Here is a 16,334-nt window from a genome sequence, read left to right on the forward strand (position 1 = left end):
GCACGCGTCCAATATATTCGCTTGTGTGAACGAGCCCTTAGAGATAGTTCTGATATTTTCTGCTTTCATAGGCATGTCTCACAATAATAAAATCAAGGTATAATAGAAACACGTCACCACTGCTGTGTTTATCACCCACTCCTGGTTTTGGCTTAGAAATACTGAGGTAAACACTGACCAAATACTATGTGCGAACGTGTCCAATTTGGATAACACCATCATATTAGGAGGAGCAGGCTGCCATTTATTTCTTTACCACACAGCTGAAGTCTCGCACTCGGTGACAAACATCTAGCCCAAGTTTTACAAGGTGTAATGTGATTCTAGAGGTGGGGACGTATTGCGCCTCCTCAGTCTGTTTGTCATTTTCCTGTTAATAGGTGTCTCCTCAAGTACTGAAATAGTTAAGGAGAACAAAAGTAACAATCCATGCCCTGTGGGTGGAGAGTGTGGAGGACTACAACACACACAGCTCCACCCAGCGCCTCCTCCACCTCTGTGCTGCTCCTCTCCCCTCACTCCAGTAGCAATCCTGCTGCCTGTGTGCACCGAGCCCTCACTGGGAGACTGGCATCCTGCTGCCTGTGTGACTGGCACCACCATCTACCCTGGCATCCTGATCATTGTAGGATTACTATATGCTACAAGAAACCTCAAGGAGCTGCAGGCTCAGGTAATACAAAAACTCCATAGTAAGTAACCAAACATGTTACAATGTGTGTGTATATATGTATATATAATCTCATGTCTGTTCCATACTGGTTTCCCTTTACAATGCATTAAAAAAAGTTTTCTGGTTGTTTTCAGACTTTGTTTTATGGAGCATGGAGGACTTGCCTGGGCAAAGTTTACTTTCCCACTTTCGAAAAGTGTAGTGCTACCCACCCCTTCTTCCTCCAGGCTTCTGACAGAGCAGGGTTGCAGGGCATGTTTGCCATCTATCCCAAGGGATAGGAGCAACACAAGCCATGGTAGAGAGTTTTTTTTTTGGGGGGAGTGTATTGCATTTCAGCCCAAATCAGACTTTTCTGTTGTTAACGAGCACTTTTGTAAAGGGATCTCTGTGACCGTAGAGGTGGGGAAGTGCTTTATACTCTGGGTCATGGTTTACTCAACAGGTACATTTGTAGAAATCTTAGCTGGGAGGACTATAGTTCAGAGCGGACGAGATCCTGATAATGAGATGAAGGCGTCTACAGAACATTTTTACGATGAAAAGGTGCACTTAGACCTACGCCGAGCTGCGTGGATGTCAACTCATTGATTGGGAGGCTCACTTGTCCATATAAGTGGTTAAAAAATAGGAATTCTGTTAAGGCTATGTGCACACATTGTGGATTTACTGCGGATCCGCAGCGTTTATTTCTGCGCAGAAACGCTGCAGATCCGGAAGGGATTTACAGTACAATGTAAATCAATGGAAAAAAAAAATGCTGTGCACAATGTATGCACATACCCTCAAAGCCATAAATGTTGATGGATCGTGGAATGACGATTGGTATGGTATGGGAAATTGGTGGGTACTGGGCTTTTATCGCCAAAGGACCTGACCTGTGAACTTGGAACAGTCATTTATTAATAACGTATCGAACGTTCACCAAGGGCGACCTTGACACTTATCTTGTTTTCAAGATTGAAAGCCTTGCCACTATCATGGAGGCGACGTGTACTTTCCCGAAATGATTATGGAATGCGTGCTTTTCCTATTTTGTGTACAAATCAACAGGTTTTTTTTTAATGGTTTTATTGTTTTAAGATATGTTCCTACTGCTACATTCCATGGGAATCTATCCTCATTGTCAATGGCTTGCAAATTTCACAGGATGGCTAAACAATGGGTAGTTGTAGGTTGCTCATGTTGTCGGAGTCTGACTATGTGGCTAAGTTCACACAAGTGTATAAAGTCATCCAATTTTTATCCAGAATTTTTTTTTTCATTGTCCTACGTACAGTATGTTTATTTATTTTTTTTATAAATCCACCAAAAATAAAATACCGTAGTCTTTAAATAGATGAGTCTGATCCGAAATAAGGAAGATACTAGTGCATGCTTCAATTATTTTCATGCTGACAGTCAGTCCGTGTAAAAAGCTGTCATCTGAACAGTCCAATGGAATGACGTTGGTCCTAGTGATTTTCCTATGGACCGCGCTCGGCCGGAAAACACGGTTGTGTGAATGTAGCCTAAAGGCTCCCATACACATTAGACTTTTGTCACCAATATTAAGTGGTTTCGGCTGATAGTCTAATGTATACAGTGTTGGACTGGGGGGCTAAGGGTCCACCATTAACTGACATTTGGGGGCCCACTTATCACCTGCATACAAATATTACACTACCCTCGTTCACAAATTTACCTATATCTCTATATAATAATAAACTGGGTAGTTTGGTTAATGAATGATGAGATGCTGCTTTTTTCTTTACAGAGTGAATCAATTGAATGATACCAAGAAGTGCCCATACAGTGGGGTTGGGGGCCAAGATCTGCGCAGGGGCCCTCTGGGGGATTCCCCTGGTACCCTATGGGCCAGTCCGAGCCTGAATGTATATGGAGGCCCCGGACACCTGATCATTGGAGATGTCAGTTGGGCATGTCCGATTTTTGGACTGTGCAATACTCAATCTCCCTGAGATGAGCCACTGTCAGAGATGGTTGGCAGCGGCTTGCTCATAGAGGACACATGAGTGCTCGACCGAAAGAGCCGACTGTGTATGGGAGACCCGACTGCCACCTAATGTGTATGGCAGGCTTAAGGGTGCTTGAGAAGGGGCAATAATCCCAGCTATTGTCACTCTGCTACTTTGCTTTGAGACCTACAGTATGTACAGAAGACGTCCCAGAAGGCAGGTGGCACCAATTCATCTGTTGCTTCATATCTCCCAAGGTGCTGCATAATTGCTCAATAGTTTTTACGCAGGTGATGGTGCAGAAGCAACGTCATTTTGGATATTGTTGGACTTCTAGTGCCCGATTCATTATTGCGTTTGTGCCATTTTTTTGTTAGTGTTGCGTTTTTTTTGTTGTTGTTTTTTTGTTTTTGAGCCTCATAAAACTTTTCAGTTGCTGCCTTTTAAAGTCACCTTTTTTTGCCATGCTGGGTAGAGTTTAGAGTTTCAAGATGTTATCGCCTGATTCATTATTTGCCACTTTTCAGAAAAGTCCCCACATATTTTTGCAGATGTACTCCAGTCCCTCTTTACTGCCTTGAGTTATTTTATGATTGCCTGAGATTTTTTAACTGAACACAACACTCCTGAGTTAAAAAGTCACAAAACAGATTTTAAGATAAGAATAAAGAGCATTTTTGGTCCTGTGTAAGATTCATGAAGCATGTGCACAATGTTGATGAACGTTGTGCAGAAACGGCAGCGAAAGCCACAAGGGAAAAATCGAAAAGTCACTTAAAAAAATCACAACTCGTAAATCGGGCCCAGTGCTTGGTTTTACTTATGAACACATAAAATATTGAAAATGTCAGTAGTGATGTGTTTATTAATGGGGTATATACTTAGGAATAGAGTGGCTGGCTACCTATACACCAAAAGTTTGTGTGCAAGTCTTTTAACAAATTTTTTGGCGTTAACTACCGTATATTTCTTTTGGTACTTTTTGATGCGGTGTTTACTTTTTTTAAATTTCTGTACAGTATATTTTTTATTTTTTTGGAACAAGGGGTGATGTTAGCCTAAACTGGGAATGGATCATAGAAACTCCCCAGCAAATGCATATGTGGCCCTTCTGGGAACAAACACTCATTAGTATACATTTTATCTCAGACTGTGAGCCCTCGTGGGCAGGGTCCTCCCTCCTTCTGTACCTGTTAGTGCCTTGTTTTTGCTCATGTTTATTGTATTTGTCTATATTTGCCCCCTTTTCACATGTAAAGCGCCATATAATAAATGGGGCTATAAAAATGTGTAATATTAATAATGATAATTAATAATATTATACTGGTTAACCAATGATCAGCAGATTATTATGATTATCAAAGGGAACCTGTCACTCGGTTTTCCCCATATAAAGTACGGACAGCATTTTAGTGTGCTGTATGTCTGTCCCCAATCCACTAGGCGAGGCACAAAAAGAGCATTTATTATATTCACAGATGGCATGGTCCGGCCGATGGGCATCACTGGTCTTGATCTGGTGCCTCCTCTCATCTCGTGATCGCCGTCCTGCTTCGTGTGGATGACTCGCCTTACGTCATCCACACAGTGTCCACCATCGCACTCCTGTGCAACCACACTTCAATCTGCGCTGCCGAGGGCAGAGCAAAGCACTGTATTGGGCATACCTGCCTGTCGTTGGCGCTCTTTGGCTTTTCCCAGCACATGCGCACTACAGTACTTTGCTCCGCCCTCGGCAGGGCAGATAGAAATTTGTTTGCCCAGGAGCATGATGGGGGGACACTGTAAGATGTCATCCACACGAAGCAGGGAAGGAGGACCGCGATTGCAAGAAGAGGGGCAGTGCCAGATCAAGACCAGAGATGCCCATGGGACCAGACCGCCCCGTGGGTGAATATAGCCTTGCATAGTGCATTGAGTATAAACAAGAACCATACTAGAATGCTGTATAAAGATGGCTTAAAAATCCTGGCAGTATTTGATATGGGGAAAACTTGGTGATAGGTTCCCTTTAAAATGGCTGTATCAAGGTTTTTTTGTATGATAGGCTAGGGTATAAATTCCTGCTCTCCTGGAAATCAGACTTCTGGAACCCCCACCGATCTTGAGAATGGGGCTATGTAGAGCCCCCATGTGAATGAAGCAGAGGTTGGGCATACGCACCTCTGCTCCACGCATTTTTTGTTGCACTGCCAGAGATAGATGATCTCTATACTGTATAGATAAGGGAGTAACTTCCAAACATGGTACGGATCCCTTTTAAATGATGGATCCTAAATAAATCTATAGCCGGGCACCAAACCTAATGTGATATTACCACAAGGCCTGTAGTTAGCCAGCTATTTCTTAAAGGAGTTGTCTTGCTTAAAAAGTACCGTAGACTTTAATGAATAGATCTTGGAATAAAAATAAATTTCACAATTGGATGACTTAAAACAAAATGTTCCTGTGCTGAGAAAATCTTATATAATGTGCCCCTGTTGTTTACTTTGTAATGGCCGTGTCTGTACATGCAGGAACATGGTCTGCAAAAGATTCTACAGATATTAGGGGATAGTAGGGTATCTGTGACTGGTACACACTGTGGGAATTACCTGGACACATTTATTACTAGCATGCTGTTATGTGGCTGTAATGAGGACATCAGAGGCAGGCACACGGTTTCCTTTCATATGGCATTTATTTGTTGCCACTACAGGTGCCATATTGCTTCTATCAATCAAAAGAGGTTACATAAAATTAATGTACCTATACGATTATTGGGACTCTGTCGACACAGAATGACTGTTCAAACCAAATACAGGCGCTCGGTGCAAAATGGCCGAACAGTTCGGTGCACTTTTCCACCTGCTTGTTTTCCCTCAATTTCCACCCCCACCCTCTCTTTAACAGCCTTGACTTCATAGAGCTAGAGAAGGGTAAAGATAAATGGAAAACAAGCAGGTAGGAAGGTGCCCGTTAAATATTTGGCCCCGCCATGATTCCTCGTACAGCGGTACTTGGTTTGAACAGTCTGTGCCCACAGTCACTTTAAGCAGATTATATGGTTGTATTGCATTGCTAGAAGAAAGCTGACAACGTATTTACAGACCGGTTATTTGAAGATACTGAGGTGAAGATACATAGTGTAATATATCTTGTATAGAGGTTTAAAGGCAGTCTTAAGGCCCCCACACACATTAGACTATCATCGTTTGATCTTGATGATATCGATAGGTTTGGTCACTAGTCCAATGTGTATGGAAGCCCACAACTCTTCCCCAACTGATGATGTCAGAGGAGATGGGAATTTGGCATGTCTGACTGGACTGCCCATCCTTTTGCTCTTGGTGAGGTAAGCCGCAGTCAGAGGAACTCCTGTGAACCGGAGAGTCGGGTGAGATAGCATCCGTCCAAACGATTGGCCAAGCCTTTGTTCGGTGTTGGTGGTCTTGTAGATGAGGCTGAATTCACCTAACAGAGTGGGGAACGGGATGTCTGAACCAACTGCACTTCTCCTGACCAGAACTCAACAGCCTCGTGTACACATGTTGAGTCCAGGTTAGGACATTGTGGTTCGTGCCTGGACCACGAATATTGGACACGTGCAACCGGCCTAATGGACCATAAAACGTGTGATCAGGCTTACTAGTGAACAATGGTATTTGCACATTTCTTGACCACATATAACATTTGGTCATTAAAAATTGTCACGGCGTTTTTTATCAATGAAAGTTTGCATTTTTGCAATTCTAATTAAAATTCCGGACATGTAACTGCCGTGTTGACTGGAATTCAGTTAAACCTTTTACTTCAAAGATAGATTACTGGAGCTTTGCTTGGGAATATTGTGGTTTGGCCTATTTCTGGTGTGGAATGCAGGATCTCTCTAGAATGGGAATCTCCCCTCCGCTCCATAACAAAGGCAATGCTAGCCGTCCATAAAGAAGGCAGGAATGTGAACTGATCAGGCCATGCAGATAGGGCTTCACAGGAATTCCAGGCTGTTTTCACAGCAAGCCAGTGTCTGAAATAAACCGCCTGTGATTACAATATTAGGACTAATCTGGAGGTATCTTGGGTTACCACTGATTGACCCATTATATAGAGATCGGGTTTGAAATTTTAATTTTATTTACCATTTTATATGTCAGATTTTTTTTTTCATGGGTATTTAAACTGCTTAGGCCAAATGGATAGGGCTATGAGTATTTTGCTTTTACTATTGGATTCAGTTTTTCCATCATTGCACGTCATTTCAAGTCTGGTTGTTTGTTTCAACATATTGGTGACTAAATGAGTCAGACTTTACCCCCTGAGGGACTGCTTCTTTAGGAATGTACAATGAACTGCTAATGATCAGGTCCCAGCTATCGTTCTCTTTAACCTGCCGTATAGATACATACGTAATAACCAACGGGTCTTGGTGGAAGGTATTCTTTCCTTTATTAACCATGTGGGGGTGGAGGAGGGTGCATTTTATAGAGGCAAAAATGTAAAAAATTAAAAAATCCGATACTGATGACCTAGGATAGGTCGTAAATATCATAACTGCTGATAATTATGTGCAAAAAAATGCAAATACCCTGCTGTATAATCTGAACCTACCATGCTGATTAAAACTACAATAAAAGGTATTTTAGACTGTAAGGCTATGTGCCCACGATCAAGGAGTAGCAGCGCTTTGGACGCAGCGTATTTTTGTTGCGTTCAATACATTCTATTGATTAAATTTCTTTTGCGTCTCCGCAAGAGAAATTGACATGCTGCGTTCCTGAAACACGGACGTATGTCAGTTTCCACAGGTGATCCGCAGGCGCATATACACACATGGTGGACATGGGATTTCTACAAATCCCATTCACTATGCTGTAACAGCTGGCCGCTGCGGGTTGGACGCTGCATAAATACACAGCACCAAAACCGCAGCAATTCCTGATCGTGAGAACTTACCCTAAGATGATCGACGAACAAAAATTTCTTTAAAAAGCTCATTTCACGATTATCTTGCCCTGTAGACAGGCTGCAGATCACCTGATGGACAAGCAAAATGCTCATTCATCCGGTAAAATGATCTTTTGCACAGCATAAAAGATCATCACTCTCAGCAGGTGCATCGTCCTGTGTAAACAGGACTTGTGCTGCCGAGAACCATAGCTGCCTATGTGCTTGCTCTTCCACTGTAAATGAGCAATCAAACAACTGCCGATGGGTAAACGTTTACAGCATAGCGTCCGTGTGGTGCCACTGGTCGGTCCATGGACTGTTGTGTGAACTACTGATGCTTCAGTTATTTTCTCAATTTTAAAGCTTACTATAGAAAAGCGAGCTCACAAACACAGTGGAACACCATTCATTCCATTTCACCAATGTGTTTTACAGCAAGCTTTTCAGGAAAGTAAAACAAAGCATGTTGCATAACGGCTTATCTCGGGTGAAATGGGATAGCACAGGAACATGAATGGCAGGTTTTAGTTTCGGGACATGAAGCTGAAATCCAGGTTTTACTGATGAGTTTCAACTTATTTCCTGAGTATTTACGCCTGTTTCCGTTCCTTTTGTAGGTAAAGGAGCTTTTCATTAGCATACAATAGCTACAAGGAATAATCTGATTTTCTGTCAAACTTTATAGTACAAACTAATTTAAATCTCTGACCTAAAGGTACCTTCACACGAAGCGACGCTGCAGCGATAGCGACAACGATGTCGATCGCTGGAGAGCTGTCACACAGACCGCTCTCCAGCGATCAACTATGCCGAGGTCCCCTGGTAACCAGGGTAAACATCGGGTAACTAAGCGCAGGGCCGCGCTTAGTAACCCGATGTTTACCCTGGTTACCAGCGTAAAATCTAAAAAAAACAAACAGCACATACTTACATTCACGTCCCCCTGCGTCCACTTCCTGACTGACTGAGCGCCGTACAGTGAGAGCAGAGCGGTGACGTCACCGCTGTGCTGCTTTCACTTTCACTTTGCGGCGCTGAGTCAGAGGAGGAAGCAGACTGCAGGGGACGCAATGTGAGTATGTGCTGTTTGTTTTTTTTACATTTTACGCTAGTAACCAGGGTAAACATCGGGTAACTAAGCGCGGCCCTGCGCTTAGTTACCCGATGTTTACCCTGGTTACCAGTGTAAAATATCGCTGGTATCGTTGCTTTTGCTTTCAAACACAACGATACACAGCGATCGGACGACCAAATAAAGTTCTGGACTTTATTCAGCGACCAGCGACATCACAGCAGGATCCTGATCGCTGCTGCGTGTCAAACGAAACGATATCGCTAGCGAGGACGCTGCAACGTCACGGATTGCTAGCGATATCGTTATAATGTCGTTTCGTGTGAAGGTACCTTAAAGGTTGGTTTATACAGACCGACCAGCGGCACTAAACGACTGCTGATCGGTAAATATTTCCAAATGAGCGGTCCTTTAATAGCCTGTTTACACAGGAGACTGCTCTTTGAAATGGGCACTGAACGATCTAGACTACCAGTGTTCTTGGCATCACATTGATGTTTGCGCGGGACATCTCGCCCAATAAACGAGCCTGTTTACAGTAAAGGATTCTTGTGAAGCGAGCATTGCTAGGAACACTCATTCACTATAATCTTTCAGTGTAAATTCATCTTAAAGTGACTACCCTCCTTTCAGTTAAAATTTGTACCTCAGCACAGTTTGCTATAGGGAAAATCATATTGCGTGAAACGCGCCTTCCTGGGTTCCACCAGTTTAAGACTTTGCTCGTGATGTCTAGCAATTGACTGCTGCGTTGACGTCATGTCAAGGTCACTCACAGCAACTAATCGCTGAGTTGAGCGGCTCCGAGTGGGGCGTTCTATCTACACTGTCGGAGCCACTGAGCTCACCAGCTGCCTCACTGTCATCTTGACGTCAGCATCAGGGCTGTGGAGTCAGTCTGTATAAGGCCGGTTTCACACGTCAGTGGCTCCGGTACGTGAGGTGACAGTTTCCTCACGTACCGGAGCCACTGACACACGTAGACACATTGAAATCAATGCATCTGTGCAGATGTCATTGATTTTTTGCGGACCGTGTCTCCGTGTGCCAAACACGGAGACATGTCAGTGTTCGTGGGAGCGCACGTATTACACGGACCCATTAAAGTAAATGGGTCCGTGTAAAACACGTAACGCACACGGATGTTTTCCGTGTGGAGTCCGTGTGCCGTGCTGGAGACAGCGCTTACAGTAAGCGCTGTCCCCCCAGCATGGTGCTGAAGCCGCCATTCATCCGTTCTCTCCAGCGCTCGCTGGGGAGAAGGGATGAAAAATCTTTTTTTGTTTTTGTGTTTAAAATAAACTTTAGGGCATCCTCCCACCCCCTGTGCGCCCGGCCGCCGGCATTAAAATACTCACCCGCCTCTCTCGACTCTTGCTCTCCGCCCCGCAGCTTCTCCTGTATGAGCGGTCACGTGGTGCCGCCCATTACAGTGATGAATATGCGGCTCCACCCCTATGGGAGGTGGAACCGCATATTCATCAACTATAATGGGCGGCACCACGTGACCGCTCAGTGCAGGAGAAGCTGCGGGGCGGAGAGCAAGCGTTGAGGGAGGCGGGTGAGTATTTTAATGCCGGCGGCCGGGCGCACAGGAGGGGGGAGGATGCGCTAAAGTTTATTTTAAACACCTAAAAACAAAAACAAAAAAAAAGATTTTTCATCCCTTCTCCCCAGCGAGCGCTGGAGAGAACGGATGAATGGTGGCTTCAGCACCATGCTGGGGGGACAGCGCTTACTGTAGCGCTGTCTCTCCTGCACGGTCCGTGTGGTACCCAGGCGGCACACGGCTGCCGCACGTGTGCCACACGGCTGCCGCACGTGTGCCACACGGATGGCCTATGTGAGCTCACAGACACACGGACACGGATAAAACTCCGGTACCGATTTTTTCCGGTACCGGAATTATCTGGACGTGTGGGACAGGCCTAAAATGAACCGTTAAATAAACAAGGCAGCACACTGTGGCGCCAAAACATGCAAACATGAACTGCATTAGAAATATGAAAAAAATGAGAGCGTTTAGCGCATAATTTGGCCAATTCATGTGTACCTGATAGCCACATTAAGACATTTCTCGTGTACCAGGACCTAGACTTTCCTTTCCTCGCTGAAAATAAACGTCTTCATCTGAATGGGAACCTGTAAATCCTCTTCTTAGACTAAAATCTCTCTCTCTCTCTCTCTCTCTCTCTCTCTCTCTCTCTCTCTCTCTCTCTCTCTCTCTCTCTCTCTCTCTCTCTCTCTCTCTCTCTCTCTCTCTCTCTCTCTCTCTCTCTCTCTCTCTCTCTCTCTCTCTCTCTCTCTCTCATGGTCCTGCTGCGATTAAAACACCTGTGGCTAAGAGGCGGAGTGCTCAGTTAGAAGGCTACTGAATACAAATTTCAAAAAAACTGACCGTCCCATCCAAACATAGAACAAGTGTGAACAGGTGCTGAACCGAGTCACCAACTCGCATAGTCAAATAAATAAGGCAGCACACTGCAGCGCTAAAACATGCAAACATGAAAATTGAACTGCATTATTGCACTAGAAATATGAAAAAATTTGAGCGTTTAGCGCATAAGTTGGCCAATTTATGTGTACCTGGTAGCCACATTAGGGCATCTCTCGTATACCAGGTCCTACACTTTCCTTTCCTCGCTGAGAATAGGCGTCTTCATCTGAATGGGTACCTGTGAAACCTCTTCTTAGACTAAAATTCTCTCTCTGTGGAGGGGTAATGGACCTGCTACGATTAAAACACCTGTGGCTAGCTAAGAGGTGGTGTGCTCAGTCAGAAGGCTACTGAATACAAATTTCAAAAAAACTGACCGTCATATCCAAACATAACCTAAGTGTGAACAGGTGCTAACCTAGAGTCACCAAGTCAAATAAATAAGGCAGCACACTGCGGCGCTAAAACATGCAAACATGAAACATGAAAATTGAACTACATTACTGCATTAGAAATATGAAAAAATGAGAGCGTTTAGCGCATAAATTGGCAAATTCATGTGTACGTGGTAGCTACATTAAGGCGCTAAACGCTCTCATTTTTTTCATATTTCTAATGCAGTAATGCAGTTCAATTTTCATGTTTGCATGTTTTGGCGCCGCAGTGTGCTGCCTTGTTTATTTAACTGTATACGAGTTGGTGACTCTAGGTTCAGCACCTGTTCACACTTGATCTATGTTTGGATGTGACGGTCAGTTTTTTGAAAAATTGGTATAAAATGAACCAACTCCTAAAATATATAATACATTGGGTACAGTAGTAAAATGCAGGACGTGCTGTACATATTTTCATAATTTGGGAAAGTTATGAAATGTCCTATAAATGTCTGTTCTGTTCCTGATCTGAGGATCTCGGCTTTTAGTTGAGATGAGTCTGTGCTGCACTTTATGCACATGATCAGTAGTGACCAGTGCTGTGGAGTCGGAGTCGGGGAATTTGAGGAGTCTGAGGTTTGGCTTATCGACTCCACAGCCCTGCAGCCAATACCAGACATCAGACTGGAGTAACATTTATTGCGTAGAAAATGCTGACACTATTAATTTGATGGGTGGCCACTCCCTGTCCCACCCCAACTTCACTCATTTTGGCAGAGCTGCTTTAAATTGGCGTGAAACGCCAACAATTGCTTATGTTTTGCACAACTCCAACTTAAACTTTTCAAATTGATTTGGGCCAGTTTTCAGTCATTGGACAGCACTTTTCCACATAAGTCATATTTTACAAAATGTCCTCATGCACTTTCATTTAGGCTACTTTCACACTAGCGTTAACTGCATTACGTCGCAAATGCGTCGTTTTGCCGAAAAAAACGCATCCTGCAAAAGTGCTTGCAGGATGCGTTTTTTTCTGCATTAACTAACATTAGCGACGCATTTGCGACGCAATGACACACGTCGCAACCGTCCTGCGACGGTTGCGCCGTGCTGTGGCGGACCGTCGGGAGCAAAAAACGTTACATGTAACGTTTTTTGCTCCCGACGGTCCGCTTTTTCCGACCGCGCATGCGCGGCCGGAACTCCGCCGGAACTCCGCCCCCACCTCCCCGCACCTCACAATGGGGCAGCGGATGCGCTGGAAAAATGCATCCGCTGCCCCCGTTGTGCGGCGGGGACAACGCTAGCGTCGGGGACCTCGGCCCGACGCACGGCGACGGGCCGAGCCCGACGCTAGTGTGAAAGAAGCCTTACTCGTTACCGCTTTAAAAATCAGTGTTCTTTTATTTAAAGCGAATCTGTCACCAGGTTTGTGCTACCACATCTGAGAGCCGCATAATGTAACAGCAGATACCTTAATTTTAGCGATGTGTCATTTACTGGGTTGCTTCCTGTCACTTTGATAAAATCATGAATTGTTTTTATTATTTAATTATTATTTATTTATATAGCACCATTGATTCCATGGTGCTGTACATGAGAAGGGGTTACATACAGATTACAGATATCACTGTTTGCTGTAGATCTATTAGTTCTCTGAATGTTCAACCCTGTAAACCCCGCACACACCACTGATTGGCAGCTTACTGTGTACACTTCTGCATAGGCAGGAAATTGCCAATCAGTGTTTGGGGCGGGGTAATATAGAGTTCATGAATACGGAGGACTACATGGCAGTGGGTTTACTAGTCCTCTAGTGATGATCTAAGTGATTTTTATCACAACTACAGCAAGCAGCCCAGTAAGTGATACATTGCTGGAATCAGTGTCTCTGCCCCTATATTATGCTGCTCTTAGATTAGGTGGCAAAACCTATTGACAGATTCCTTTTTAAGAGCAGTAGATAACATGCAGATGATAAATGGTAGATCAGTGGTAGTTCTACTGTAATTCCCACCTGTGGCTAGACAGAGGGACCTCTCCCAGGATGATAAAGTGATCTTCGCTTGAAACAGGGAAACTATTCCCACGGATGGGAGTACCAGCGAGTGATGTTCAAGAACACAAGTGTCATGTTGCTAAGCCCAAACAGAAATCCCAGTCTGTTTCTGTTATCTGATTTATTTGTTTTAAACCTGTCACAGAAGGATGGATCATGCAGTTCCTCAGCAAAAGTCTCAAGGTGCGATAGTTTACGTGACATATGACCCTAATGACTGGTAATCTAAGCAATGTGTTTGTGATTCAGAGATAACATTATCTGCCTTGTTGAAAATACCATTGAAGACCCTTTTTTGGTGAAAGGTGCGGGGAGGGAGTCGCCTGTGGAATCCCATCACTGAGTTGCGTAAAGTAATTTTTTAAATTTGATTTCGGACTATGAAGCATTAAGATGAGACGGTCTTATTGCACCTAGCAACACCATGAAGTTTCACTTCATCAGAACAGGAATTAAGATGACCATCAACTATCCCTTCTGACTACCTCATACACAAGAACTGGCTTGGTTGAAGGTTCTTGGAGGTCATGGAAAAAGATGTGAAATGTACATGTTAGTGGCTTATCTCCTGAAGATCATAAAGGTCGGGTGTTGTGTTAAAGTTCAGTCTGCCCCCACCCAGACACCAATTTGTGAGTTGGGGGGTTCACATGTACTGTAGATTAGACTATTGGCCAATACCAGTAATATTGGAGGGTTTATGCCGATATGAATTGGTTTGGTCAACAGTCTACTGTGTAGAGGGCTCCTGACATCGTTTGGAGAAGATAAGGATCCCTCATGTCTGATTTTTGGATTGCTGATCCTTTTTTGTTCTCTGTGATTAGCTGCCACTGGAGATGTCTCAAGTTGGCTCACTAGTAGTGATGAGCGAGTATACTCGTTGCTGGGGTTTTCCCCGAGCACGCTCGGGTGACCTCCGAGTATTTGTTAGTGTTCGGAGATTGTTTTCATCGCCCCAGCTGAATGATTTACAGCTACTAGCCAGGCTGAGTACATGTGGGGGGATTGCCTGGTTGCTAGGGAATCCCCACATGTAATCAAGCAGGCTAGTAGCCGCAAATCATTCAGCTGCCGTGATGAAAACTAAATCTCCGATCAGTCATAAATACTCGGAGGTCACCCGAGCGTGCTGGGGAAAACCCGAGCAACGAGTATACTCGCTCATCACTACTCACTAGTGGAGAACACAGCAGTGCGAGCCCACCTTCATATGGTAGTCGGAAGAGATGGCTGACAACCATTGTTAGGCCAGCAACTATTTAGTGTATGGGGAGGAGACTTTAGTCTAATGTGTATAGGGGGCCTTCATACTATCTTGGCCATGATTTTCTAATTTTAGTTCTAATAAAACATGGGAGGCTATAAGTGTGGTATCCATAATATGGGATAAAAAAAATGTCCGCCTGAAATCGTTTAACTGCAGGATAAGTTTTGGACAAAGTGACTTATTATCTCACATCTGTAAATCAAGAATAAATCAGTAAACCTGTTTTGATTTAATATGAGTTAGTTTAATACTAATATTTAGCAAAAAATTATATTTAGTAAAACTATTTTCTATGGTAGTAATCCTATTTGCAGAGGGGTAATGAATTGCTGTAATCTTCGTGATTAGTTGACTAGGGTTGTCTGACAATACCTATAGAAAATGTTGTTACTCTCGAGATCCTGATCACCCGAAGATCTGTGATATCGATGACGTTTCATGGTAACTGCAGTAATGCTAATATTTTGAGCCAGGAAACTTTAGGATATGGAAATAATGATGCCCCAGTCAATGGTGTAACAAGTAGCCCTAGGCATCACCAGTTGGTGGGAGATGTCTTCTCAAAATCAAACAGTTTGAGGCAGCTGTGAAATGGCAATGAGAACCTTTTGATATGGTAAAGATTTAAGGTGTCACTTTCAATTGTCATTGAGCTGAGAAAGGAAATGCATATTCCAAACCAGGGAGGAATGAGTTTTCTGTTAGAACTGGATATTGGGGTTGGGAGTCACCAGATTATTCAGGAATTGCAGGAAATCTAGTTATCTCACAGTATCAGAATCTCTGTTTCATGACTACTGCAGGCATGATCACAAGGAGGATTCGGGCTCCTGCCAAATACTGAGTAACATATCTGTCAAAAGACATGTAGGTTATACTGGTGATTCATTGTATGTCATTCAGCACATAGTTATTGGTGCTGACCTAAGTGGATTTGTTCTAGTCAATGCTTGATGAATCACCTTGATATAGTTAATCACGTTTAATCAGATGAAGCTTTTGGGCATTTACTGCCGGATATAACCTTTAATAGTATTTGAGGCATAAAACGCAGGCTTGTCAAAACGAGGTTCACTTGGCCCCGCTGCTTCCATCAAACACGCTAGGTCGAGAACCTTTTCCTTCAAAGTAGTTTATTGATTCCACATTTGTCTTAATACAATATTGATAATTTTATTTAGTATATAGACCATTTGACCTGACAAAGGGGTCTGTACAACTCTGAATCACGTTGACCTATTGTCAGTGGAATCCATAAACTAGTTTGATTGAAGAGATTCTCGACCTTGCATGTTTTCCCAAGCGAACCCTCGTTCACAAGCCTGTCTTCATGACCACTAACGGACCAGTATTATTACTGTGAGGTGCGTTCAGTAGCTTTAACATTATCAGAGGCTTTTCTGAAAGTGGAAGTGGGTGAGGGTTGAGATTTGGCACCCACCTGTCCACAGTAAGGCTATGTGCACACGTTGCGGTTTTTGCTGCAGATCCGCAGCGGATTTGAAGCTGCGGATCCGCAGCAGTTTTCCATGCGGTGTACAGTACAATGTTAACCTATGGAAAAC

At 43.7% G+C, this 16,334-nt stretch overlaps 1 protein-coding gene across 2 annotated transcripts in view; it reads left to right on the plus strand.

Moving 5' to 3' along the window:
• The first annotated feature begins 402 nt into the window (after window positions 1-402).
• PRAG1 (PEAK1 related, kinase-activating pseudokinase 1) overlaps window positions 403-16,334 on the plus strand; it is a 46,426-nt gene continuing 30,494 nt past the window's right edge. Inside the window, exon 1 of one of the 2 annotated variants that reach the window (XM_077275213.1) lies at window positions 403-673. In XM_077275213.1, coding sequence (XP_077131328.1) covers window positions 430-673 — 244 coding nt within the window. In that variant the 5' untranslated portion in view covers window positions 403-429. Of the gene's footprint in view, window positions 693-16,334 lie in introns of both variants that reach the window. The other variant, XM_077275218.1, reaches the window with a different exon arrangement.

This window comes from Ranitomeya variabilis, chromosome 1 (assembly GCF_051348905.1).
Source record: "Ranitomeya variabilis isolate aRanVar5 chromosome 1, aRanVar5.hap1, whole genome shotgun sequence".
NCBI classification, from domain to species: Eukaryota; Metazoa; Chordata; class Amphibia; order Anura; family Dendrobatidae; genus Ranitomeya; species Ranitomeya variabilis.